This window comes from Cornus florida, unplaced genomic scaffold (genome assembly GCF_030987335.1).
Source record: "Cornus florida cultivar Cherokee Brave unplaced genomic scaffold, ASM3098733v1 CherokeeBrave_3.0.0_Hap2_Chr03, whole genome shotgun sequence".
Taxonomy (NCBI): domain Eukaryota; kingdom Viridiplantae; phylum Streptophyta; class Magnoliopsida; order Cornales; family Cornaceae; genus Cornus; species Cornus florida.
The window spans coordinates 1142108-1164690 of NW_026775573.1; the positions used below are offsets into that span (position 1 = coordinate 1142108).

A 22583-nucleotide genomic window follows, 5' to 3' on the forward strand; every position below is an offset into this window, starting at 1 on the left:
ACCACAAGACCTTTGGTACTTAAAATTGTCTTTGAAAATTAAAATGTTGTTGATTTTTTATAATTTTAATTTTCAAAGCAAAATAGCAAATAGCAAATTGCAAAATGCTTATCAGACTGTATCTTTTGTTAATAGAATATGAATCTGTTGTGTTCCTCACAATTTTTACTATTGTTTTAAATACTAATGAGTACTTAAATGATCAAAGCTTTCCCTTTAACTACTTTTTTTCCCCTTCCTCCTGTTTGGTCTGTTTGAGGTACAATCATGTTTTTCCGTTCCCGTGCATTTAGTTGTCTTTCTTTGCAGATGTTAAGTTCTGTGAACCTCAGTAGTTAGAAACCATAATCTTTTTCCTTTCGTTTTTTTTTTCTTTTTTTTTTTTTTTTTTTTTTCATTTTGAATCTTGTAGGGGACTTTCTTTATCCTCAAAAATTAAAAGTTTTGACTTCCATTTCTGTTAACTTCCCCTTAAAAAACAGAAATATAGAATTAATAGTCTTTATATCCCCTTTCCCTTTCTTGAATTTTTTTTTCGTGTTATATATGTGTTACAATAGAGTGTCACTTATCAAAAAAAAAAAATGTGTTACAATAGAATGTGATGATATTCCTATATAGTAGATCAGGGGCAGCAGAGCCAGGTGTTAAGGAAAAAAAGAAGAAGAAGAAGAAGAAGAAGTGGAAAAAAAAAAAGAAAAAAGAAAAAGGAAAAAAAAAATTACAATTTTATGTTAATCAACCATTGTATTAACAGTTGGTTTGATAAATTTATTCACAATTTCGATCTTGAATCAATGCACATGGTCTTTCCTAGGAATTTTGATTATTTAAAAATATTTTTTACATTTTTTAAAAATACAAGATAAAAATTTTCCTTTCATTGTGTTAAATATTTTATTATTATAAAATTTGAAGCCACACCAATAACCTTGTCAATGCAATATGTCAGTTTTGAATGACACACCGCTGGTGGAATCTCTCGCCAACGAATGCTATCATCGCTCGACGAACAAAGCTTCAGCCAACCAAATTTTGCGTGATTGAGTCACCGGTTGCATCAAACCAATTGCGGGTCGAAGTAACTCTGTTCCTAATTCAAAGTTCACACTGACCAGATATATTTTGCCAATTGTCTCTCTCACGGTCTATCAGGTGAGGTTTTATACACACATTTATGTAGATCGATTCCTTTTAATGAAAAAATATACTTGTTTATCTATGTTTTGTAGAGTCCTGAAGTGGAGGATTTAAGGAGGTGGAGTTGGATGCAAGCGTGGGAATTGAAAAACATCATGAATGAGGTAAAAGGATATTTCATTATCTCGTCATTTTTCAATTTTTTTGTTTACTATATTTAGTATTAGTCAGGTTGGGTTTGTTGAGTTGTTAAGGTTGTTTTCACCAAATTGAGTTATAGAAAATGGGATTCAGAAGGAAAAACTGAGTTGGAGAATGGCATTTGAAATCTTTAAAGCAACTGAGTATTTATATTTAGCTTAATTATTTTATTATGGTATTTGAAATCTTTTCCTTAGAATGAGTGTAAACTTAGGAGCTCAAAGTTCATTTTATAAATGGCTGAAAGAACATTATTTGTTTCTAGTTGCTCTGCATTTACATTATATTATTTCACAGTTTTGATTGTTTGTGAATGTTGCTCGTATACGTATATTGTTTCAAAATTGGTTAAATACCTATTAATGTTTCTGTAATTTTGTTTCCTTGTGATCTATTTTTATCACAAGCTTCGATGCTCTTTAAACTTCATAAAAAAATCATATGGGGAATGATGGTTTGTACTTATCTGTAGAGTCTAGCTCTTAAGAGATCATAAAATTTTTTTCAAGAAAAAAAAATGGAAAAAACTTTATGACGGTTCTGATTATTATAGTGATTTATCCCAGTTTCAAATTTTCTTGCAGGGCTCTTTAGTAAACTACTGGTAGAAGACATTTATATTTGTATGTATATATATATATATGTATGTATGTATGTATATATATATATGTATGTATGTATGTATATATATATATGTATGTATGTATGTATGTATATACTAGTAAATTGAATGTGTGATGCACATGATTATAAATGATTATTAAATTATTTTAGTTGATTAAAAACAAAATGTTGCATCTAACAACATAATCATACAAGCATTTTTCTCACGATTCATTGCTTTTTACTGTTCACCAAATTTGATAATGAGAGATGGTATTGAATACACTCACTTAGAAAATATAGTAGAAAAGAAAATGAGATTTTGTAATTGGACACATGAAATTAGTAACTGGGCAAATGAAATCATATTGATCTATCAATTGAAATACACATTTGAACAAAATCAAGACAAACCATTTCCTGCAAGAAACAATTTCATAATTTCTGTCTTTTCTATCACTTTTCCAATAACCAAACTAATAATTGAAAATTATTATTTTAAAAAAAATACTCAACTCACTTAGTCAAATACAATAAATTTATTACGAAAAAAAGCAGCATCAAGTTCAAACCACAAAATCCTTATCAAACTTTAGAAAATAGTGTTAACATTAGATTGAAAGAAAAGTCAAACCACAAAATCCGTCACATGCAGGCATTAGAAAATTTGAAAATTATCAAGAACCTAAACACACTCATGAAATCTTCCGAATTAGATCATGTCTTATAAATAATTGTTGATCTTTTCTTTAATTATAAAATTAGATTCACTGTAAGAGTTCTATTTTTATTCTCCTATCATGCAAAATTTACAAAATATAACGGTCAATTGTTTTCTTAAAAGTAATAATAAAACAGTAATCATTAACTAATTATTTCCAATTCAATGTTATGTTTGAGAAATTAACCGTCGTTCTTTTTTTAAAAAAGAAATAAAAAACTAAAATGGTAAATCCTAATTTATTTAAGAAGTAAATGTCAGTGTTAGAAGTACTTAACAGAAAAGCTATTTCAATGTACGCGAATGTAAATCTTTGGTAATAGCTAATCCCCATGTCATTTGCATGTTGACCATGAGTTTTCGTAATATTTAGTTGAAGAGGTATTTCAATGTTGAGTATGATTTTTAATCTCTTATTATTAAAAGCACTTCTTGTGTCCAAAATTGTAAACTATGCTAACCATTTACATATACAGATAAAAATAGTCCTACAACTTGGAAGGAAATTATTTTTCCCCACAGTAAAACAAAAGAGATGATATTCATATGACGTTTATCAAAATAAAAATGAATTTGGTTTATTTCAATGAATAAACATTATATTTCAAAGAAGATTATATACATTCTATATTTTGAATGACATAAATTGATACATGCATATACTCTTTGCAAATATGTAAGCATAAAGCAACTCATACATAAACAATTTACTCCTAACCATCAGTGTGTAGTTTGAAAGAGTACATATCGGTAGATTAAATTCAGAACCGAGTGCAGTTGGTGTTTGTTTCCGTAACAATTGAAATCTTTCTAAAATAAGATAATATTGCTGCTGATCATCGCCTCATTTGATCTTGCTATGATTGTTCTAATTCAATTTATGATTCAAACATTTTTGCGTTTAACTGTTTCTATTATTTGTATGCAAAACTAAAGGTACCAAGAGGACGTGTGGACGGAGATTGCCAAGTACTTGGACGGAAAATCTGTGGTGATGCTTGGAGCAACAAGCAAGTGGTTCCACCGCATTATCATGGATGAGAGTATATGGGGTTTGCCTGTTTGCGGGATCTTCAGGTCCATGATCCTCGCCACGTGTCCTTCGAATGGATCAAGCTTTACGCATCAGCTTTCGGTGATGATCATAACCTTCAAATGACTTGCCACATGTCTATTTTGATATAGTGTTGCAACGGATTAATTTAGATTAGTGTACATTTAATTCTCAACATCTTATCAACTCTGTTTGGTTACTCTGACGCAGATGGAAGTCACTCTTACATGTTTCATCCGCAGGAAAAACATATTGATACGCTCTCTCTCTCTCTCTCTCTCTCTCTGTGTTTTTGTTTTTCCTTTTTTTTTTCCCCTTACTTTTTCTCTGGTGATTTTTTTTTTTTTTTTTTTTTTCTAGTTGGTACTCACACGCATGTCTCTTATGAGACACTTGAACCCCTAACCTTCCTTTGGAAAGTAAGAGGCTAATACCGCTAGGCCACTGATAGTGAGAACATTCTGATGGTCCTGTGATTACAATAAGTAGGTGATTTTATAACAAGTCCAGGTTGTATCTATATTTTCCATACTTTTGATATTAATTGGGACTTGATTGGCCCGAAGTATCTGTCTAAGTGGTCTCAAAACCACCTTATCATCGGCAAGGATATCAGGCTTGTTACTATTACTTTCATAAGTATATTAATTCATTTCCCTGTAATTATTGATTGCTTTTATAATTATATTTATTGCCGAGTCAGATTTTCATGAAATTGCATTTGCCTTTGAAGATCGATCCTTCGGCCCACTAAGTTCGTTTTACTGTTGGAAAACAACAAATTTATCTACCGAATGTGCGATAATGTGTGATTTAGATTACTTTTGAGTGTTTGGATGGTACTTGGGTGTTTTTTTATGCCTTATGTTTAGAACAAGGTGAACAATGAGCGGAAAACTAAGGAGTATGTGTTGCATTGCCCCTGCATAAGACACTTCTTACATGCCAGCCTTTACTTTATATATTTTACATTTTTGTCAAGCAGAAAATAAATACATTCCATGTAATATCTCACATCTGAACTCCAGACCCATAAATGTGATGTTCTTTTTATGATGGATCAAACAGATTGGATGCGGATCGGAGCATTTTTCTTTGACTCACCAGTGGCACTCTTCACAGAGAAGCTGATTGCTCCAGCAAAAATTCCAGTAGAAGAATGCTTAGATAAAATGTTTCAATTGTATGGCTTTTGGGTGTTAAACATTAAATCTGGCATCTGGATTGCTGGTACACTTCACTGTCCTGGCAATTCCTTAGGCAGGGTCAATACGTTGAAATTCATTACTATCCCTTTATCTGCATTCTGATGTGGAGCATGTTTTCAGATTTACAGCTTGTTTGATGCCCTGTTTGCGACCTCAATACATGTGATGGTGAGCAACGGAAATGCCTTATTTTGTCCATAAATTTACTCAAATGAGTACTTCAATTAAGATCAATAGACATTCTTAGTGATTATAGAGGTAGAGTTTTAGTTATATATCATGTTCTATTCACTTAGTTCATTGAAAATGGCAATCCCATGATATGCATTGTTTATCATTTATCATTTGAAGTGAATTACATTCTTCGTCTGCTCAACATTTATTGTTTTGTGAATCTTAGCAAACGTAGTAAAGAGAGGTGATGCTTCCTACTTGAAAGTTCCTGCTCGTTTAGTTGGTTTAATGACCAAAATATTCCACAGAAACAACTTCCAATTATGTCTGTATGTTACATTCTTCCATTAAGAACACAACGCTCATTTCATCTATGGGATCCTTGATTCTATGCAGGAACAAAGCAGACACTGGATGTAAGGCATATTGAGCTCTTCCTGAATGACAAATACAAGTATGGGAGATGGGAGTACAAGATGATAGGATCCCATGATGTCAAAAAGCATGTAGATGGAGCTTCTGGTGCCATTTTTGACATTAAACACCTCAAGGATCCCTCAACATCAGGTAATCTTCTTACTCCATGGCTAGTTTAATCTACTATAGTCTATAGCACTTTTCTGTCATTTGGGAAAAGTCGAAAATGTGATCAACAACCATAAAGCCTATATGAGGACTGATTCAATGGACAATTTCTTGACCTTTTTTAGCCTGTCCAATTCCAGCTTAATATTTTCCTTCTTTTACTGAATATCTTGGTCATCAAATTCCACCTCTCTTTATTAATTAGGTCTTCTTTAACTATTCCGTCTTTAATTTCTAGCTTTGAAGAGGTAATAAATAAAGTTATTTAAACTGAAATCAAGTCAAACAGCACCCCCCCAACACCCCCTAACACCACCCTCCCCCACCCCCCCCCCCCCCCAACCCAGGGTCAAAAAAAAGGGATTAAACCTTGTATCTTAAAAGTTAGATTTTGAAACTTAGAATGTAGTTGGATTCCATTGTTGAATGGTGTATTGTTATGGAACATTTTATTTTGCTCTTTTGATAATATCCTTCAAGTTGAATGACACATAAATTTTTTACTTATTTTCAATGCATAACTTATTCATGTTATACTTTCAATGTATAATCTACAAATTTTCGTAACTGTATAATTTTATTGTATGCAAATGCATGTGTTATACCATTTCAGTCAAATATTATTGTAGGATGCCATCAGGTTTTTTCTTACAATATTGAAGTTAAAAAATAAAAATAAAAAAAGAGCTATAAGACCTTTAGCTTCGGTTGATCGCGGCTATAACCAAATTTTTTTATTGCATAAGAGTTTTAGCTGCGGTTTTGATCGCCGCTATAAACTAAAAGGCTATAGCGGCTGACCTTATGCTCCCTCAGTGCCCATTGCACTGGTGGGGACCAAAGTAGGTGAGTATTCTTTCTTCCTGCACAATATAGTTACCTCTTTATGTTGCTGAAAAGTGCCTTTGCTTTTCAATGAAGTCCAAAAACTGCTTTCAACAATGTAGTGCAAAGCTGAGGTGTGGTAAAGTTCTTTTTCTCGTTTTTGGAGAACAATGAAGGGTTTTTTTTTAAAAAAAAAAATTTAAGGAATAGACTTTAAAAGTAGAGCTTGGCATTTTCAGTGATTCTGCATTGCAATAGTTATGGGAAGAAGCTTGCACTATTTACATATTTATGGGCTCAAATACATGCATATATCATATATATGTGCATGTAAATGTGTGTTTAAATATATTCATGTTTTATGTATTATTATTGTACATAAGTACATATAGTTAACCCCTAGTAGTTGAGAGATGTAAGGGGAAATGGGGTGAAGATTGGCAGGGTTGTTCCACCAATAACATATTTTTATTTTTTGCTGATGATGCTTTGATTTTTTTTTTTTTTGCAAAGTCAACAGGTTCAAGGTGGCTGCTTTAAAGGAGGTGCTAGATGCTTAAGAAGGTTTGTCAGGTCCGATGGTGAATATGAGAAGTCCAGTATTTTCTTCAGCTCTAGCACACGTGAAGTTTTGAGAAGTCAGCTGAGAAAAATATTGCATATTATGGAAGCTGGGTGGGTTAACAAGTAATTGGGATTGCCAGCCATTTTGCAGAGGTCTAAACAAGCTTTTAAATTTCCTTACGGAAAAAGTATCAGCAAAAGTTAAAAATATTAAAAGAGAGATGTTGTCAAGGGTTGGTAGAGAGGTTATGCTGAAGTTAATCATTTCAGACCTTCCTATTTATGCTTTACAGGGCTACAAAATGCCTTCTAAGGCGTGTCAAACTCTTAGAAGTAAGTTACTAATATTTGGTGGAGTGGGAAGGAGGATAAGGGAAGGTTAAAGGGTTAAGTTGGGATAAGCTATGTGAGTCAGAACAAAGGGGGTTGGGGTTTAAGGATATTGAAGAATTCAATTTGGTTTTGTAACCAAAAATTGCATTGCGGATGGAAATAGGGGAGGATTCCTTGTTTTACAGCGTAGTTAAACATAAACATTTTACTTCTAAACTGTTTGCAGAGGCTACTTGTGGTCAAAGGGCATCTTGGGTGTGGAAGATATTGAAGAATTCAATTTGGTTTTGTTACCAAAAATTGCATGGCGGTTGGAAATAGGGGAGGATTCCTTGTTTTACAGGGTATTTAAACAGAAATATTTTACTTCTAAACTGTTTGCAGAGGCTACTTGTGGTCAAAGGGCATCTTGGGTGTGGAAGAGCATTTGCCAAGCAAAAAGAGTGGTGCAGAGGGGACTGGTTTGGAGGATTGCGAATGGGACAGAGGTGAGGTATTGGGAGTACAATTTGTTACTGGGTCAAGCCAACTTTGCTGTTACAACTAGAAGACAGAATGCATCTGCTTTAAGATTTTCTGATTTGGCTACTGGTAGGTGGAAGACTGACACAGTAAGGACAACTTGTAAGAATAGAGATGTTGCGTTGATTCTGAGGATACCTTTAAGCAACAAATGAAGTGTTCTGTGAAGACAGCATATAAAATTGCTTTGGAAGTGGTTAAGAATAAAAAGTGTGTCAAGAAGTGGAAGGGTGTAGTCATAGACAAGATTTTTTTTGTCTAAATGGAAGAAAATTTGGAAGATAAATACTAGCACGAAAATTCAGTTTTTTATATGGCAAAGTTATCATGATGTAGACTTCCACTGCTGGGAATTTAAAGAGTTGACGGATTGTAGCGATGCTGAATGTTGTTTCTGTGGAGAGAATGAGGAGTCTACTGTTCATGTTTTATGTGAATGTCCTTCTGCTAAGGTTGTGTGGAAGTCTTGTCCTATGAGGATGGAATTTGACAGACACAGGTTCATTAACTGGCAGCAAGCTTGGTGTTTTTTTTTGGATGTTTAGGGTAGCATGGAGAATTCAGAGAACATTTTCAGTTTAGCTACCTTCATTTGTTAGTAGTTCTGGAAGAATAGGAATGAAAATCAGTTCAATAAGAAGGGTGGCACTCCTTTAGATGTTTTGAGGAAAGCACTTCAGTACTTTAATGAGTATTGGGATATTACTACAAAAGATGACGAATTGGGAATGAATGTGATAATTCCTGGATCAGTGGCTGATACATGGAGTCCTCCAAAACGTGGTGTTTTCAAATTTAATATTGATGCTTCTTTTTGAATGGAGACAGTGGAGTGTGGTGGCGCTTCTATTCTCAGGGGTTATAGAGGATATCCAGTGAGAGTTGCTTCTTTTTTCTTCCAACAGGTTAGTAATGCCGGGATTGGAGAAGCTATGGTGCACCGAGGATACTGTGATGTGTGTGTGGAAGATGATTGCCAGTCAATTATGGTTTTGAATCCCATTGATGCTCTTGCTGCTGTTATATGTGAGAATGTCAAGGTTATATGCTTATGGGTGCTACTATTGTGAGTTTATTATGGTGCCCTAGAAAATGCAATATGGTAGCTAATTGTATTAGTAGATGGGCTCTTAATAAAGGGTTGGCGACTTTGAGTGGAGTAGTGGGCCATTTGGCCTTTATGGTTAATGAATTATATTATATAGTCTCTAATTTGTGGCAACATCAATGAAGTTCTTGATGGAGGCAATGCTCGTTTTCGTTTGGAAAACCCTTCATTAAATGGTGCATTGAAATTGTTGAACTAAGACATGATCAATAAACTAAATTTTAAAATACTAATTTATCTACTAGCTTTTTCCCCAGTTGACTCTTTGCTAGGACATGATAAATTTCAACAGAAGACAGGATCTAGCTGATTATTAGTTAAAAGGTCACAAATATGAAAGGCAGTATGAATGAATCTGGACTCCCAAAAAATCAAGATATCCTTTGCAATTTTCACATTTAAGAATTAAATCATCAGTTTGGACAAGAAAACCTTTGAAATTTAAACATTAAGCAGTGTCCAGATCAATAAAAAAAAAGAGAAAAGAATAGGAGCCATTATGTGTCAGACTTCCATATATTTTGAATTACAGACAGCCAACCAAAAATAACTCATTTTGGAATGCAGAATGTCAAGGCTGTGTTTGATGACTCCCTTCTGAATGGTTATATCGGAAATCTTTTCTGCCCTTCCTTCTCTTCTTTCTGGTATATGTTTTATTTATTTATTTTTTTACTTGCCTTGGATGAAATATTTTTGTGCCGCTTTTCTTATTTGATATACCTCAAGCTTGATTGATGTGCTCGTTGCATTTTATGACCACTATTTCATTTATACACACAACAACAATAACAAGTGATTGGAAATGCAGTACTTAAAGCCCAATTTACTAGTTGCATCATTTATGCTCATTATCCTTGTAAACAACCCAAACTTGTGCTTGACTGATTGATTTCTTAGCCAAATGAGCTTGGTTTACCATCAAACATAGCCTTTTTCTCCCGGTAAATCATCAAGCTTAGTTTCATAACCCTGATATGTTCATGGTAGATTAGTTTCCTTGCATGGATATCTTGGACATATTTTTTGGGGCATCGTTCTCTAAATGCTCAATTAAGCATTATAATTTTTCAATCCATTAGGTATAATTAACATATGAAAATTCACTTTGTCAACCTCAATGTGCTTAATTAACCATAACCTACGTACCCAGGTGTGTGTATATATATATATATATATATATATATATATATATATATATATATATATCAAAGATTTTACTAACAAGTAAGATCAAAATTAAAGAATTTATTAAGATCTAAGTACGTATTTAAATAATATGGGAAGAATATCACTTAAAGTTCAGAAGCAAATTAAGCTTATTGGGTAGACAGTAGAATGGATTTTATTAGAGTTGTGGAATCCTAAAGTTATAAGGAATTATATTTATATGGTAGCTTATGAAAAATAAAGTTACGTCAATAAATTTTTGTTATTATAGTAGAACTAGAAAAAATATATTTACAGTGACCATTAGATTAAATTCAATGGTCACATTCTAAACCCACCTATACAAAACCATTATCACTATTTCTAGTTTCCAAATTTAATATTTACCAATACAATTAATTATAACAATAAAAGGTAAGTACTAAAAAAATAAAAATAGAAATCTCTTCAACTCTCGAAATCACATCTAACCATTAATTGAAATTTTTTTTCTATAAATTCTTTTTTATAAGTTTAGAAAATTACATCAATGACTTGATACTAAAGTTAACATTGTCTTTTCGAGTTTAAAAAAGAAATTAAAAATTACATTATTGACATACAAAACAATAAAACATCGACTAAAAAATAATAATAAATTAGAAATAAAATCTCTATTTTTTTATCTACTTGATCAACTTAATGTAATCTGTGATTTGCACTACATTATTGTATACCTCCCTAAATGCATGTTATTTAAAAATTAGAAATTCAATCTATTTTTCTCTAACTCTTTGTCACAAATTCTAACTAGTTATAAACACATCCCAATTACTCATCTGTCATAATAAATCACACAATATATTTTTTCTAGTTCTACTATAATAACAAAAATTTATTGACGTAATGAGGAGATTTACGACAAAACATGCTATTATTTTATGAAATTTCAGATTTTCTTTGTAAATTAGTTGTTTTATTTAATATTTTCTTTAATACTGTTATAATTATACTATCATTATTTTTATTTTTTCAATACATACCTTTTATTGTTATAATTAATTGTATTAGCAAATATTAAATTTACAAATTAGAAATAATGATAGTGATTCTGTATTAAAAGGAAAACATATAGGTGGGTTTGGAATGTGACCATTAGATTTAAAATCTAATGATTACTGTAGAAAGTGGGGAAAAATTTTCTTGTTACATAGGGAGCAAGAGATCAGTACTCTCTCTCTCTATATATATATGTAATAACATATTATAATTTAGTGATTCTCGTGTCTGTAATTTTCTTCTTCTTCTTCTTCTTCTTCTGTGGACAGGTTACACGTGAGACTAGATAGTGCTAAAATGATTTTGTATTACAATGGGAGTCTTGTCCCCAAGTTCGATTGAAAATTAAGTCATATAATTTTAATTTCATCTAATATTTTAAATTTTTTAATCGAAGAAACAAAAAAAAAAAATTCCACTTTTAACTAGTGAATCATCTACATTTTATTCAATACATTGGAATGCTAGATGTCACATATTAATGGGAATTCATGAAGATTTTTTTTGAAATTAAACAAAATTGTAACCTAAGATGCAAGCTAAATAGTTAATATTAGAGGTGCCTACATGCAGAATTTTGTTTCTATTAGCTTTATATTATAAATAAAGTTTTTTTTTGTTTTTTTTTTTTGTCACATAAGATTTTGTTTACTTTATTTTAACTTAGAACTCTATTTCTAGATGCGATTGTCTGTAAAACCATACTTAAGTTTATAGTATAAAATTAATTAATTTTGTATTGTTATGGCTCTAATAGTTTGTTTATGGACTAGTGTTGCTTAGATTATGTAGAAGCCCAACCCAACCCGAAAGTTATTTATAGCCTATGGGCTGTGACCCAGTAATTGCTTCGTCTTAGCTAATGACTCTTTGGTTTTAGGATTTGAAAAAGGCATGCCAGATCACAAAATCATATACTAGTATACTAATACTATACAATACACCCACAAGGTCATTGGAAGAGAGAGAGAAAGGAGAAGATGATACACCGGAAATGGAGTCTGCTAACGGGCCCAGTTGCAATATTGGGTTCAATTGTGGCCACTGTCGTCGTCGCCAACTACCTCTTTATCGAAAACGTATGTTTTTCAGCTTCTTTAATCTAAACCCTAGATATATATATATATACACACACACACATATATGTATGTAACTGTTATAATTTTAATCAGATCTAGTTTTATTTATATTTTGAATCAGAAGCTGTTTTTCTCCCAATGTTTGATGCGTCATAGACTCGTAGTGAGATTCGGAAGATGTAAAGATATGGTTTTGTAAATTTGTTAGAACATGATTATCCTAATTCTGTTTATATGTATACACGTATATAAGATCAAAACTTATAATGTGCTTGTGTTTTTTGATACAACTGAATGGTAATAGATGTATACCCAAATACATGTTAGTATGTGGTGGCCATAACTTTTAGTTAATTAACCAGCCTTATGTAGCAGGATGTGGCTTATGTTGGGTATGTTTAAGTTTTGGGTTTACTTGAATCAAAGCTAGGTTAGGCCAACAATTGTTGATAATGTTACTTTTTGAAGCTGATGAAATTTATCAAATTGGGTTTGCCATCATACAGTCGTCTGAATGTTTATAAGTGTCCAAAATTATGTCTTAAGATGTATGATTAATTCAGTGGTTTGCATAGCCCTCTGAAGAATCTTAGTGTAAAATAATATAAATTTGTCCTACATTTTATCTTAGCCAGAATTTATATAAATTGCTACTTCCTCTCTATATAGATACACAAGAATTTTTACTAACCAAAAAACAAATTCATATAGCGGAAATGAGGATGTTAAGATGGATGATAGGAGTCACTAGAAGAGATGGGGTTACAAACCAAAATGTGAGAAAGAAATTAGATCTTTGTACCTATTAGTGATAAGATTAGAGATTGTAGACTTAGGTGGTGTAGACACGTAAACAGAAGACCTATAGATGCATGCACCTGTGACTTGTGAGAAGAGGAAGGTTAATTTGCATAGAAGCTAGGAGGCAGAGAGGACGCTCAAAATTAACATGGGATGAAATCACTAGAAATGATTTTTAGAAGTTAATTATTAGAGGCATAGTTAGTAAAATACGGTACATACGGATACTGATAAATACTGATATTTTCGGGTATTATATATATATATATATTTTAAAGTTTTGCCATTACTAAAAATTTGACCACATATACTATTTTTCTTCTCTTCATTTCAATAATATAAAAAATTAAAAATAATAAGGAAAGGAAGTATGGAGTGTTGTAGAGATGGAGAATTATAGAACATGGAAGAATTTGTAGAAATTGATAGATTAATTGAAGAAGATTTCAGAAAAGTAGAGAATTTGTAAAAATGCAGATATTTAGGTGGATAGTTCTAGAAACTAAAACTTCCATTTATTATGATGTATCATAGCCCTCTATTAGGAATGAGGATACCTATATATATGTACGAGTCTCATCTCATTTGTTGTAACAAGGCTCAATCGGCAAAAATGCTAGGGTGAGTTTAAGACATGAGTGAATGCAAGTGTTTGGAAAGAATTTACCTATAAAAAAAAGGGGCTAATTTCATAAAGAGTTTAAGACATTCACTTATGTTTGGAAAGAGTCTGAGAAGCAATTTTACCAAATTTTCAAAAACAGAAGATGAAGGGAACCTACTCTTTAGAGAAGCCCCTTCATTCGGCTAGTTCTTGGGCTCTTCAAGCACCGTCCATTTGTCCTCCTTAGCAACCTAAGAAATAAATATATAGAGAGAGAAACCTGAGGGTAATTTTGACATATCACTTAGTCGTTTATCGGAAAACAAAAATTAAAATCAGAATACACATCAAGTTCATCATTTCTCTACAAATTCATAAATAAAACGCATCACTACGGCTCCGTTTGTTTCGACTTAAAATATTCTTTTTGGAAAATATTTTTCTTTTCTCCAATACAATACCAAGAAATAGCATTGGGCGAACAAAATCATACTCTTTAAGAACAATTTAAGGAAAATTATTATTATTATTATTGTTATTATTTATTTATTTATTATAATACTAAAATACTAGGACAAACACCGTAACCAATATGGATACTTGGTTGGTAGTGGTGTTGGGAAAAGTATAGCTCCTCCCTGACTCCCTCCCTCCATCTTCTGGCATCTCTTTCCCTTAAAATTCTCTGCTGTCTTGTAAACACTATTATTGCCTCATTATTGAAGTTCCAGGGTATCATGCTCAGTCTAATATGTCATCTGCACATTTTGTCTATGCAGGATCCTTTCCTTAAACCAGTGCCACGGAAGCAAACTACGCCACCTTCAACCAAGTAAAGAATGGGATCGAAGAAAAAGTGCACATCCTTGATTGTAACATGAGATTGTGTTTGTTCAGTATGTGATTTGCTAATTATGTTTAAAGATGCTGTATGGAACTTGAGAACATAGTTGAATAAAGTTGATATTCTGAGTGGTTCAGCAAAGCCACTGTAGCATAGCAGGAGTATTATATCTTCGAAGCAGTGGTTTGATTACCATGGTTGGGTGATGTAGGGCATGTACGTTCATAATAATTCCAATTTATCTACCATATAGAACTGTACTTTTAGAAATATTTACTGCAAGATAACCATGTCTTCTGATGAGTTCGATTAATGCCCTGTGTGTAATAAAGAATGTATATTTTTACAGTATAGCCAGAAAATTATATCATGCAAGTACAATAAAACAAAACACTAGTAAAAAATAAATACAAACGATTTCAGGTAACTTCAGCTTCTTCTTGCAAGCTTCAACCTGTGGAAAAATGTATTGATGATGGGTTTTATTGGATTTTGCTACTGCTCTTTCTTCAGATCATGTGGACTAGCATCAAATCAATCCAGTGATTTTTTGCAAATTGGTTGTGATGCTTCTAATCTTGGCCATTAACCAACATTTCCATCAACAAATCATTCCAGGAGTCTATAGGTCCAGGCAAGCACCAATGCAAGCAATCATTTGGAACTTTTGCATTTTTGTCTTTGGCAAGTAATTGGAATTGCCTCTGCCTGTATGCTCCTGGGTGTCCATCAGGCCTCAACAATGAAAGATTGGCTGTGTTCAGTAGTTTCAAACTCATCCCATTTCTGCTTCCTGCGGCCTTTGCCTTCTCAAATTCTTCCAACTCAATGCTATGCATTATGGTGTCTACATAACTCATATTCACCTCTCCTTCCTTGAATGGCATTGTTCTAGTGCAATAACCCCCACTGTGCCATTCTCCTCCTTCAAAGTGATCCGGTGCAGTCATTCGAAAGAAAAAATTCACTTTGCGATTCGAACTGGTTACAAAATCAAAACTCAACCGTAGTACTTTGCGATACACGTCGTCAAATCCTAGCACTGTTAAGTTCTTTCCAGTGCAGTTGTGGCAGCCCACCACTGTGTCGTTCTCGTAGTAGATTGCAGGTTTGAATATCCATTTCCCACCAGCAATTAGTGCATAATCTAGTTTTTTGTATTGTTCAGTCCATACTGCATCAAGTTTGTCAATATGAAGCTTCATTGCTGCTGATGAAACTCCGTTGTTGTCTTCAAAAATGGCTGTTTTGGCAAGTAAAGGGGCCCAAATTATTGCAAGTGTGAAGTTGTGGTGTGGAAAATACCACGTCCTTGATTTATATTCCTCGTCATGGTAGATTTCAGTAGCTTCTTCCACCTGTGGGGTATAACAACTAAAATTTGATCAATTTTGTGTTGTCCAGTACACCAAATCCTTCCGGTCGACCAAAAAATATAATGCCATGCAACAAAAATTACTACTAGCATCATCATGTCATGGTGCAAACAGAGCCAAACGAATCGAATCCAAGCAATAATCTTATTGAGTGCCTGGCTCTGAGAACTGCAGGGTCTAATCTTGGGCACATCTTTGGGAATACCAACCACATTCTCGTCCGTCAGTAAAGTTTAAAAACTCTTAAAGGACTGGAGGAAACTAGCATAAGAGATACTGGAGACGATACTTCAATTCAGCATTATCTACTCAAGCTAGACCTTACCAGAAACAGGGTTATAAATTGATCTTAGAATTAAAACTAGGGCAAACATTATGCTGAAACAACTTTCCGATATGGTGTCATAACAAACTTCCATTCACCAACAAATACTGACGGAAATTAGACATTAGATAACATAATCATTGTAAACATAAGTGAAATTACTTTAAAAACACATCATGTTATGCAGTATTTCATAGATTCTTCTGTTAAAATCTAGGGATAGGAGTCCTAATTATGGTCAAAACTTCCAGGTTGGTATGTAGTAAGTTATATGTCATGACAATCTACAATAGCTTGAAGTATATAGACCAACCAACAATAATCATGTACAATAACCAACCATCGGATTCTAGAGAAAAAAAACTACTACATAAGAAAGTGAAACCGATACCCTTCAAATGGAGATTTTGGTTTAAATAATTAACCTTGAAAAAGACTATTGAACTATTTAAAACAAGGTAAACTCAGAAAGGAATTCAACGCGAGACAAATAGCACAAGCTTTGAACTCGCGTTTGATTACGTTGGCTGCTCATAGCAAGTAATTATAACCTTAGCTCTACCAATTAAACAGGGTAGCAGGTCATTATAGTGCTAAAGGAACCTCTAGGCCTTAGTTTTAAGAATAGCTTTAAGCCGAATTCCACCGAGCTTTTTATTAATTTAGAGGGACTAAGAAACAGTATAGGATACATATCAGTAGTTAAAAGCAATGAAATAACATAATCAAGTTTAGGATCTGATCTTAGTAGAATGTATTTTGTTAGTAGATAAAGCATAAGAAAGAACAAAAGAAATCAACAAGGAAATGGGAATTTTTTTAGTAGCTTGAAACATACCTGCGAGAGCATGCAAAGTAATGACTGCCCGTGATTACGTGAAATGGAGTCACCAATGAAGCCCCATGATTTATCCCTCGCTAAATGAAGAAACCTCTCCGAATTAAACTTGGGTAACTTACAGTCTCTCGGAACCCACCTCCAGTAGAGATATTGTGTATCAGGGCGCCCATTCGTCATACAATCCTGATTAGCGTCTATAAAATGGCAGCTCTTGTTGGTGTAAAATGGAGCAGAGGTATCTGGAACCCAATCTCCCCTAAAAATATCACATTTTCCTGTGACTATATTTATAAAATAAATCTATATCAGTTGAGCTCAAATCAATACAGAAAAAAACACACACACACACACACAAGAAATTGGGGGTAACAAGCACGATGCGCACACACTTTGTACCAGCTCAAAACACCATTTACCAAATCCAAAAGATACTTCTATATTTGTATTCCAAAAAGACTAAAATTTGACACTTTTTTGCAGGGCACAAAGAATTATAGATTTTCATAGATGCAATTTGGTCTCTAAATCTTCTACTACTTTTTGCTTTCTTTTGTTCTAAATCTAATAGTAAACAACTTCATCGAAACAAAAAAAATCTGATGGTAAACAAATTCTTCAATACCTTACAACTGAAACTATGGATAAATAATTTAATCTTAAAGATCGGTCTGCAGTGCAATGTACACCAGTAAGAACCCCCATGTATTGTTTTCCCACTAATCTTCTTCTTGATTTGAATTTATCACTGTCAAATTTGAAAATGAATTAAAAAATTCAAATGATTTGGAATCAAAATAAGAAAAAGTTCATCTTGAGATTCTTTTATAGGGAAAAAAATCTTTAATTTTGTCTCCATCTCACGAAAATAGCAAATAATCATACCAACCCTCAAAATGAACAAAATAAAGAAGAATGAACAGAAGACCAGACGGAAACACAAAAAAAAAAAAAAAAAAAAATGGAAACAGAATCTCATTTCTATATGAATTTTCTCATCCATGCATGGCCTCGAGAAAGAGAAAGAAAGAGCAAAGAAAACTTGCCATTTTGAGTAATTGGGCTCTCATTCACCGGAAAATCATTGGAAGACGGCGAATTACCCACGGGAGGTGGCATTGCATTAGCCTCATCCCTCAAATCTGAAAATGAAAAAAAAAAAAAAAAATGATATCATATGAAATCAAAATGAGAAAGGATTAGTAGAAATATTAGACCAAAAAAACAGGGTTAGCCCATTGTTTATCTTAAAATTCTTTATAGAAAAAAAAAAATTACTTTAATTTTATCTCCGTCTAATTAAAATTGCAATTAATCGTACCAACCCTCACAATGAACAAAATGAACAGAAGACCAGGCAGGAAAAAACACACACACACACACACAAAATAGAAAACAGAACCTCATTTTTAATATGAATTTTCTCATCCATGCATGGTCTCGAGAAAGCGAGAGAAAGTGCAAAGAAAACTTAGTTACCATTTTGAGTAGTGGGGATCTCATTCACCGGAAAATCACCAATTTGAGAAGTAGTTGGGTTCTCATTCACTGGAAAATCACCATTTTGAGTAGCTGGTCTCTGATTCACCGGAAAATCACCAATTTGAGTAGTTGGGTTCTCATTCACCGGAAAATCATCGGGAAACGGCGAAATACCCACCGGAGGTGGCAATATATTGTCATTGTCCACAACAGGTGGTATATCAGTGCCCACATCAGAAAAAAATTGTATAGAAGTTGAGGAAAGGAGGCGATAAGCCAAACCCAATATGAGAACACACACAACAAACTTCACAAAAACATGATTATGTTTGTATGCAGATGAAAATGGGCTGTTTTTGTTGTTGTTCAAAATAAACCTCATTGCTTTCCTCTTTTTTGTTTTTCCCGTTGTTGAGACCTTCAAAATGTTGGGTAACATAGAGAGAATTAGAAAGCAGAGTGGATCATGAAATAAAAAAATAAAAAATAAATTGAGATGGTTTTCTCACCTAACCAGAATTGGTTGTTAACATGAATGAAACATGAAACCTGAAAATACTTGAGTTTTACTTTTAGAAGTAAAAATTGAGAGTTGATTACAATTAATAAAGATGGGATTGCCATAAATAAAGTGAGTTGTGCATTCATTTGTTAGTTGGTGGTGTAGTTGTAAAGTATGTAGCGTAATCGGTTTAATGTACAATAAATGAATCTTTTTAGTTTGTGTAATTACTTTATGGTATTAATTTGTAGCAACAACTTGGATTCACAATTTATATTTTAAAATTAAAAAAATTGATAAAAAGTTATAGAAATGGACAATTGCAAATTTTATATTTTTTGTTTTTTTTTTTTTAATAAAAATGATGTCTGATGCAAATATAAATTAGATGTATCCAACTTTTAAACTCTATATCACAATTATTTCAAAAAAACATGACCAACTGACAAATATTTCAACAACAAAGAATAATATTTTATATTCAAATTTATATGTTATTTATGCGACTGAACACTCTCACCCATGGTAATGTGGCATTAATATTTTAAGATTGCAATAATATTTTCTTGAACTAAAGTATAGACTAAGTTCATTTTTAATATATAAACAGAAATATACTTTCTAAAAAAATATATTAGTATACTTTTCGTTATTAATACACTTAAATATACCTTTCATTATTAATATTATTCTTATTTTTATTTTTATTTTTTAATTCATCATATCTTAGAAAAGAAAACCAACCTTAACGAACTCAGAAAGGAACCACATCAAAGAATTATTGAATCCTTTTTTAAATCAATAGAGACCACATTCTACACACGATTGACTGACTGTTAAATGATTACGTGTGAGAGGTCAAGTATATTACCAAAAATTTATTCCCAAATCAACTAATAATTTTATTGCATAAGTAGATCAATTAGTGAGTAATATACCGGAAAAAATCATGGCACAAAAAGATGTTATTAGAAAACCGACAAAACCCTTCCCTCAAGTAAAACTATTAAACTTTTAAAATTATCAAAAGATTTTAGTAAAATATTTATTTATTTATTTATTTTATTACTACCTCCATTCCATAATAATTGTCAATTTTAAAAACTTTAACTTACTATCACCTTTTATTTTTGAATTATTTAATGTCATTTTTAGTCATATATCTTTAATATACATATATACTATCTATATCCCATATTAGAGGTTTTTTTACTTTGACTCACAAAAATTATGAGTTAAAATTTTTAAATTTGACAATTAATATGGAACGAATGGAGTATTATTTTTTTATCTAAAGTTTAAGCAAACATACCATCCCGAACATTCGGGCACTGAAATGGAAAGAAAGCTTATACCAAGCATGAAAACCATCTCTTGGACAAGTAGTACATATTGGTGATTCTCTAGAAGGATGAATTTTGCAAACCCTTTTATAGAAAAGACACAATGTATTTGGTAGAGGGACTACAGAATAATGTAGTAGTGTTATGTTCTCTTGTTGTTTGGCTAAATGACACCAAGTTAGATCCACATGCTTCCTGCTCCTACCTTCCTCATCCAAATTTCAGTGGATGGCTTATGGATATTGTTTAGGACAGCTGCAAGAGCAACCACTGCTTTAAAGTATTCCAATAGAATATATATATATATATATATATATATCATGGCTGGATCACATTTTCAAAGACCATAACTCATAACATGTCATAATCACATCTCTCTCCCCACCAAGTATAATTTATGTAAAGGTACAATCATCTGAGATTTATCAGATTTAAAAAGAAAAAAATGTATATATTTTGATAGGATCATCCACGGGCCAAGAAATCACATGAGCGTGCCCACGTTATAACATTTTCTTATATAAAATTATAAATATAAAGAAAGTTTGGTTAGAAAAAAAAAAAAGGAGGAGTTTCATTCACCTCTCTCATATTTAGGCAAATTACACACAATAGTGATGCTCTCAATAATCAAAATGAACATACAGTAGCAACACAACAGCAGAATTGACAATTTAATATATTATTATAGCATATGGACGTTATTAACATTTCACACTTAATGTCACTAAGTATCTTTTAGCGATTGACCAATGAGTTTAAAAAAGATTAAAGTAATAAATAATAAATAATTTATGCATTTCAAAATTTTAAGAGAAGTCCATATAATTTACTCTAAAAATGCAGATACCTCGATAGCCCAGTGGTTAGTGTCTTCGGTGGATTTTGAGAGTGTCAGGCTTCGACTCTTTGTACCTACTAATTTAACTTCTAACCCTTCTTGCCTTGTAAAAAAAAAAACACTGTTGGGAAGTAAATTTTAAAAGCACCGACACCCAGAGGCCAGATTCCAATTCCGACTGCCAAAGAGGAGGGGATGTGGTGGTGTACAAGTTTAGTACCTTGCTAGTTAGAAATGACCAAAGTACAAGAATTATCTAAATATTGCACCTTCTTTGATAAAGGTGAAATATATCATGATTCTTTTTGCCTTTATTTTTTTCTTTTTTCTTTTTTTCTCTTCTTCTTTGTATTTACTCCTGTTTGGATCTGCCTAGCATATAGTTTAGCTTTGGAATTGACCGGTCAAAATCTCCATGGTGATTGCTTATGATGTACTTCATCAACCTAATTTCTCACTTGGTTTTGTCTTTCTACTTCTTTTCTTTCTTTAAAAGGTATCATTTGCTTAACAACATTAATATTTATGCTAAAATGCTTTGTTTCTTTTGGTTAACCTAATCATTTGGAGGTGTAACAATGAGTTCAAGGGTGTGGCAAGTTCCAATATGTTGACCTGTTATTATTTTTTAAATATCCTCTAATTTGAATAGTATGTCGGTACATAATTATATATATATGTATATGTATATTCATTTTATATATTTGATTATGTATACACATGTTTCTGTTTCTTTATATAATTAAGAAAAAAGTAACTTTTTTGACTATATATTGCTCCTTCGTTACTATTCGGTTCTTTCTTGATTATTAATCGCTTGGACACACCAGTTTAAAATTATATAGAACCATCTTTTAAAGTAATTGTTTCACGTGTGTTGATGATGCGCATGAACGCGCGCGCACGCACACACACACATATATATAATATAATATACATGAGGAATATAAGTTGTCACAATAATCTAGTCGAACAAATCCTTCAAGTTATTAATTTATAATCTACTCCAACAAATATATATATATATATAGAGAGAAAGAGAGATTGATTTTCTAACTAGGAGATCCATTGCTTGTGAACAAACACAAATATTGTATTTATGTAAATTTTTCTGAACGCATGTGTTTGACTGGACCATTGGAAAGTGAGACCTCATCCATCGATTAATTATTTCGTTAATTGAAGCATTTACATTTCTCTATTATATAAATTAGTTGACAACAATGGCTATGACTAAATCATTTTCCACCAGCTAAACTAGCTCACTTAATTGTCACAACTCAAATCCGTTTGGTAGCATTT

At 32.3% G+C, this 22583-nt stretch overlaps 1 protein-coding gene, 1 long non-coding RNA gene and 1 pseudogene across 3 annotated transcripts; 2 read left to right on the forward strand and 1 right to left on the reverse strand.

Moving 5' to 3' along the window:
• The first annotated feature begins 1161 nt into the window (after positions 1-1161).
• On the forward strand, positions 1162-9137 carry LOC132298925 (probable F-box protein At3g61730; annotated as a pseudogene).
• Positions 9138-12114: 2977 nt separating this feature from the next.
• On the forward strand, positions 12115-14727 carry LOC132298928 (uncharacterized). The gene is made up of 2 exons (XR_009479992.1): positions 12115-12325; positions 14510-14727. It is a non-coding gene; the product is annotated as an uncharacterized LOC132298928 (long non-coding RNA).
• Positions 14728-14878: 151 nt separating this feature from the next.
• On the reverse strand, positions 14879-19289 carry LOC132298926 (protein trichome birefringence-like 24). Of its 2 annotated transcripts, XM_059795293.1 has the most exons (5): positions 19105-19289; positions 18593-19013; positions 18160-18255; positions 17114-17397; positions 14879-15932 (listed from the first exon to the last, which is right to left on the reverse strand). In XM_059795293.1, the coding sequence occupies exons 2-5, from the start codon at positions 18975-18977 to the stop codon at positions 15147-15149; spliced, it is 1551 nt and encodes a 516-aa protein (XP_059651276.1). In that variant the 5' UTR covers positions 18978-19013; positions 19105-19289; the 3' UTR covers positions 14879-15146. The 2 variants fall into 2 exon arrangements, with proteins under 2 accessions (XP_059651276.1, XP_059651275.1); XM_059795292.1 differs by lacking the exon at positions 19105-19289 and having other exon boundaries at positions 18593-19098.
• Between the last annotated feature and the right edge of the window lie 3294 nt (positions 19290-22583).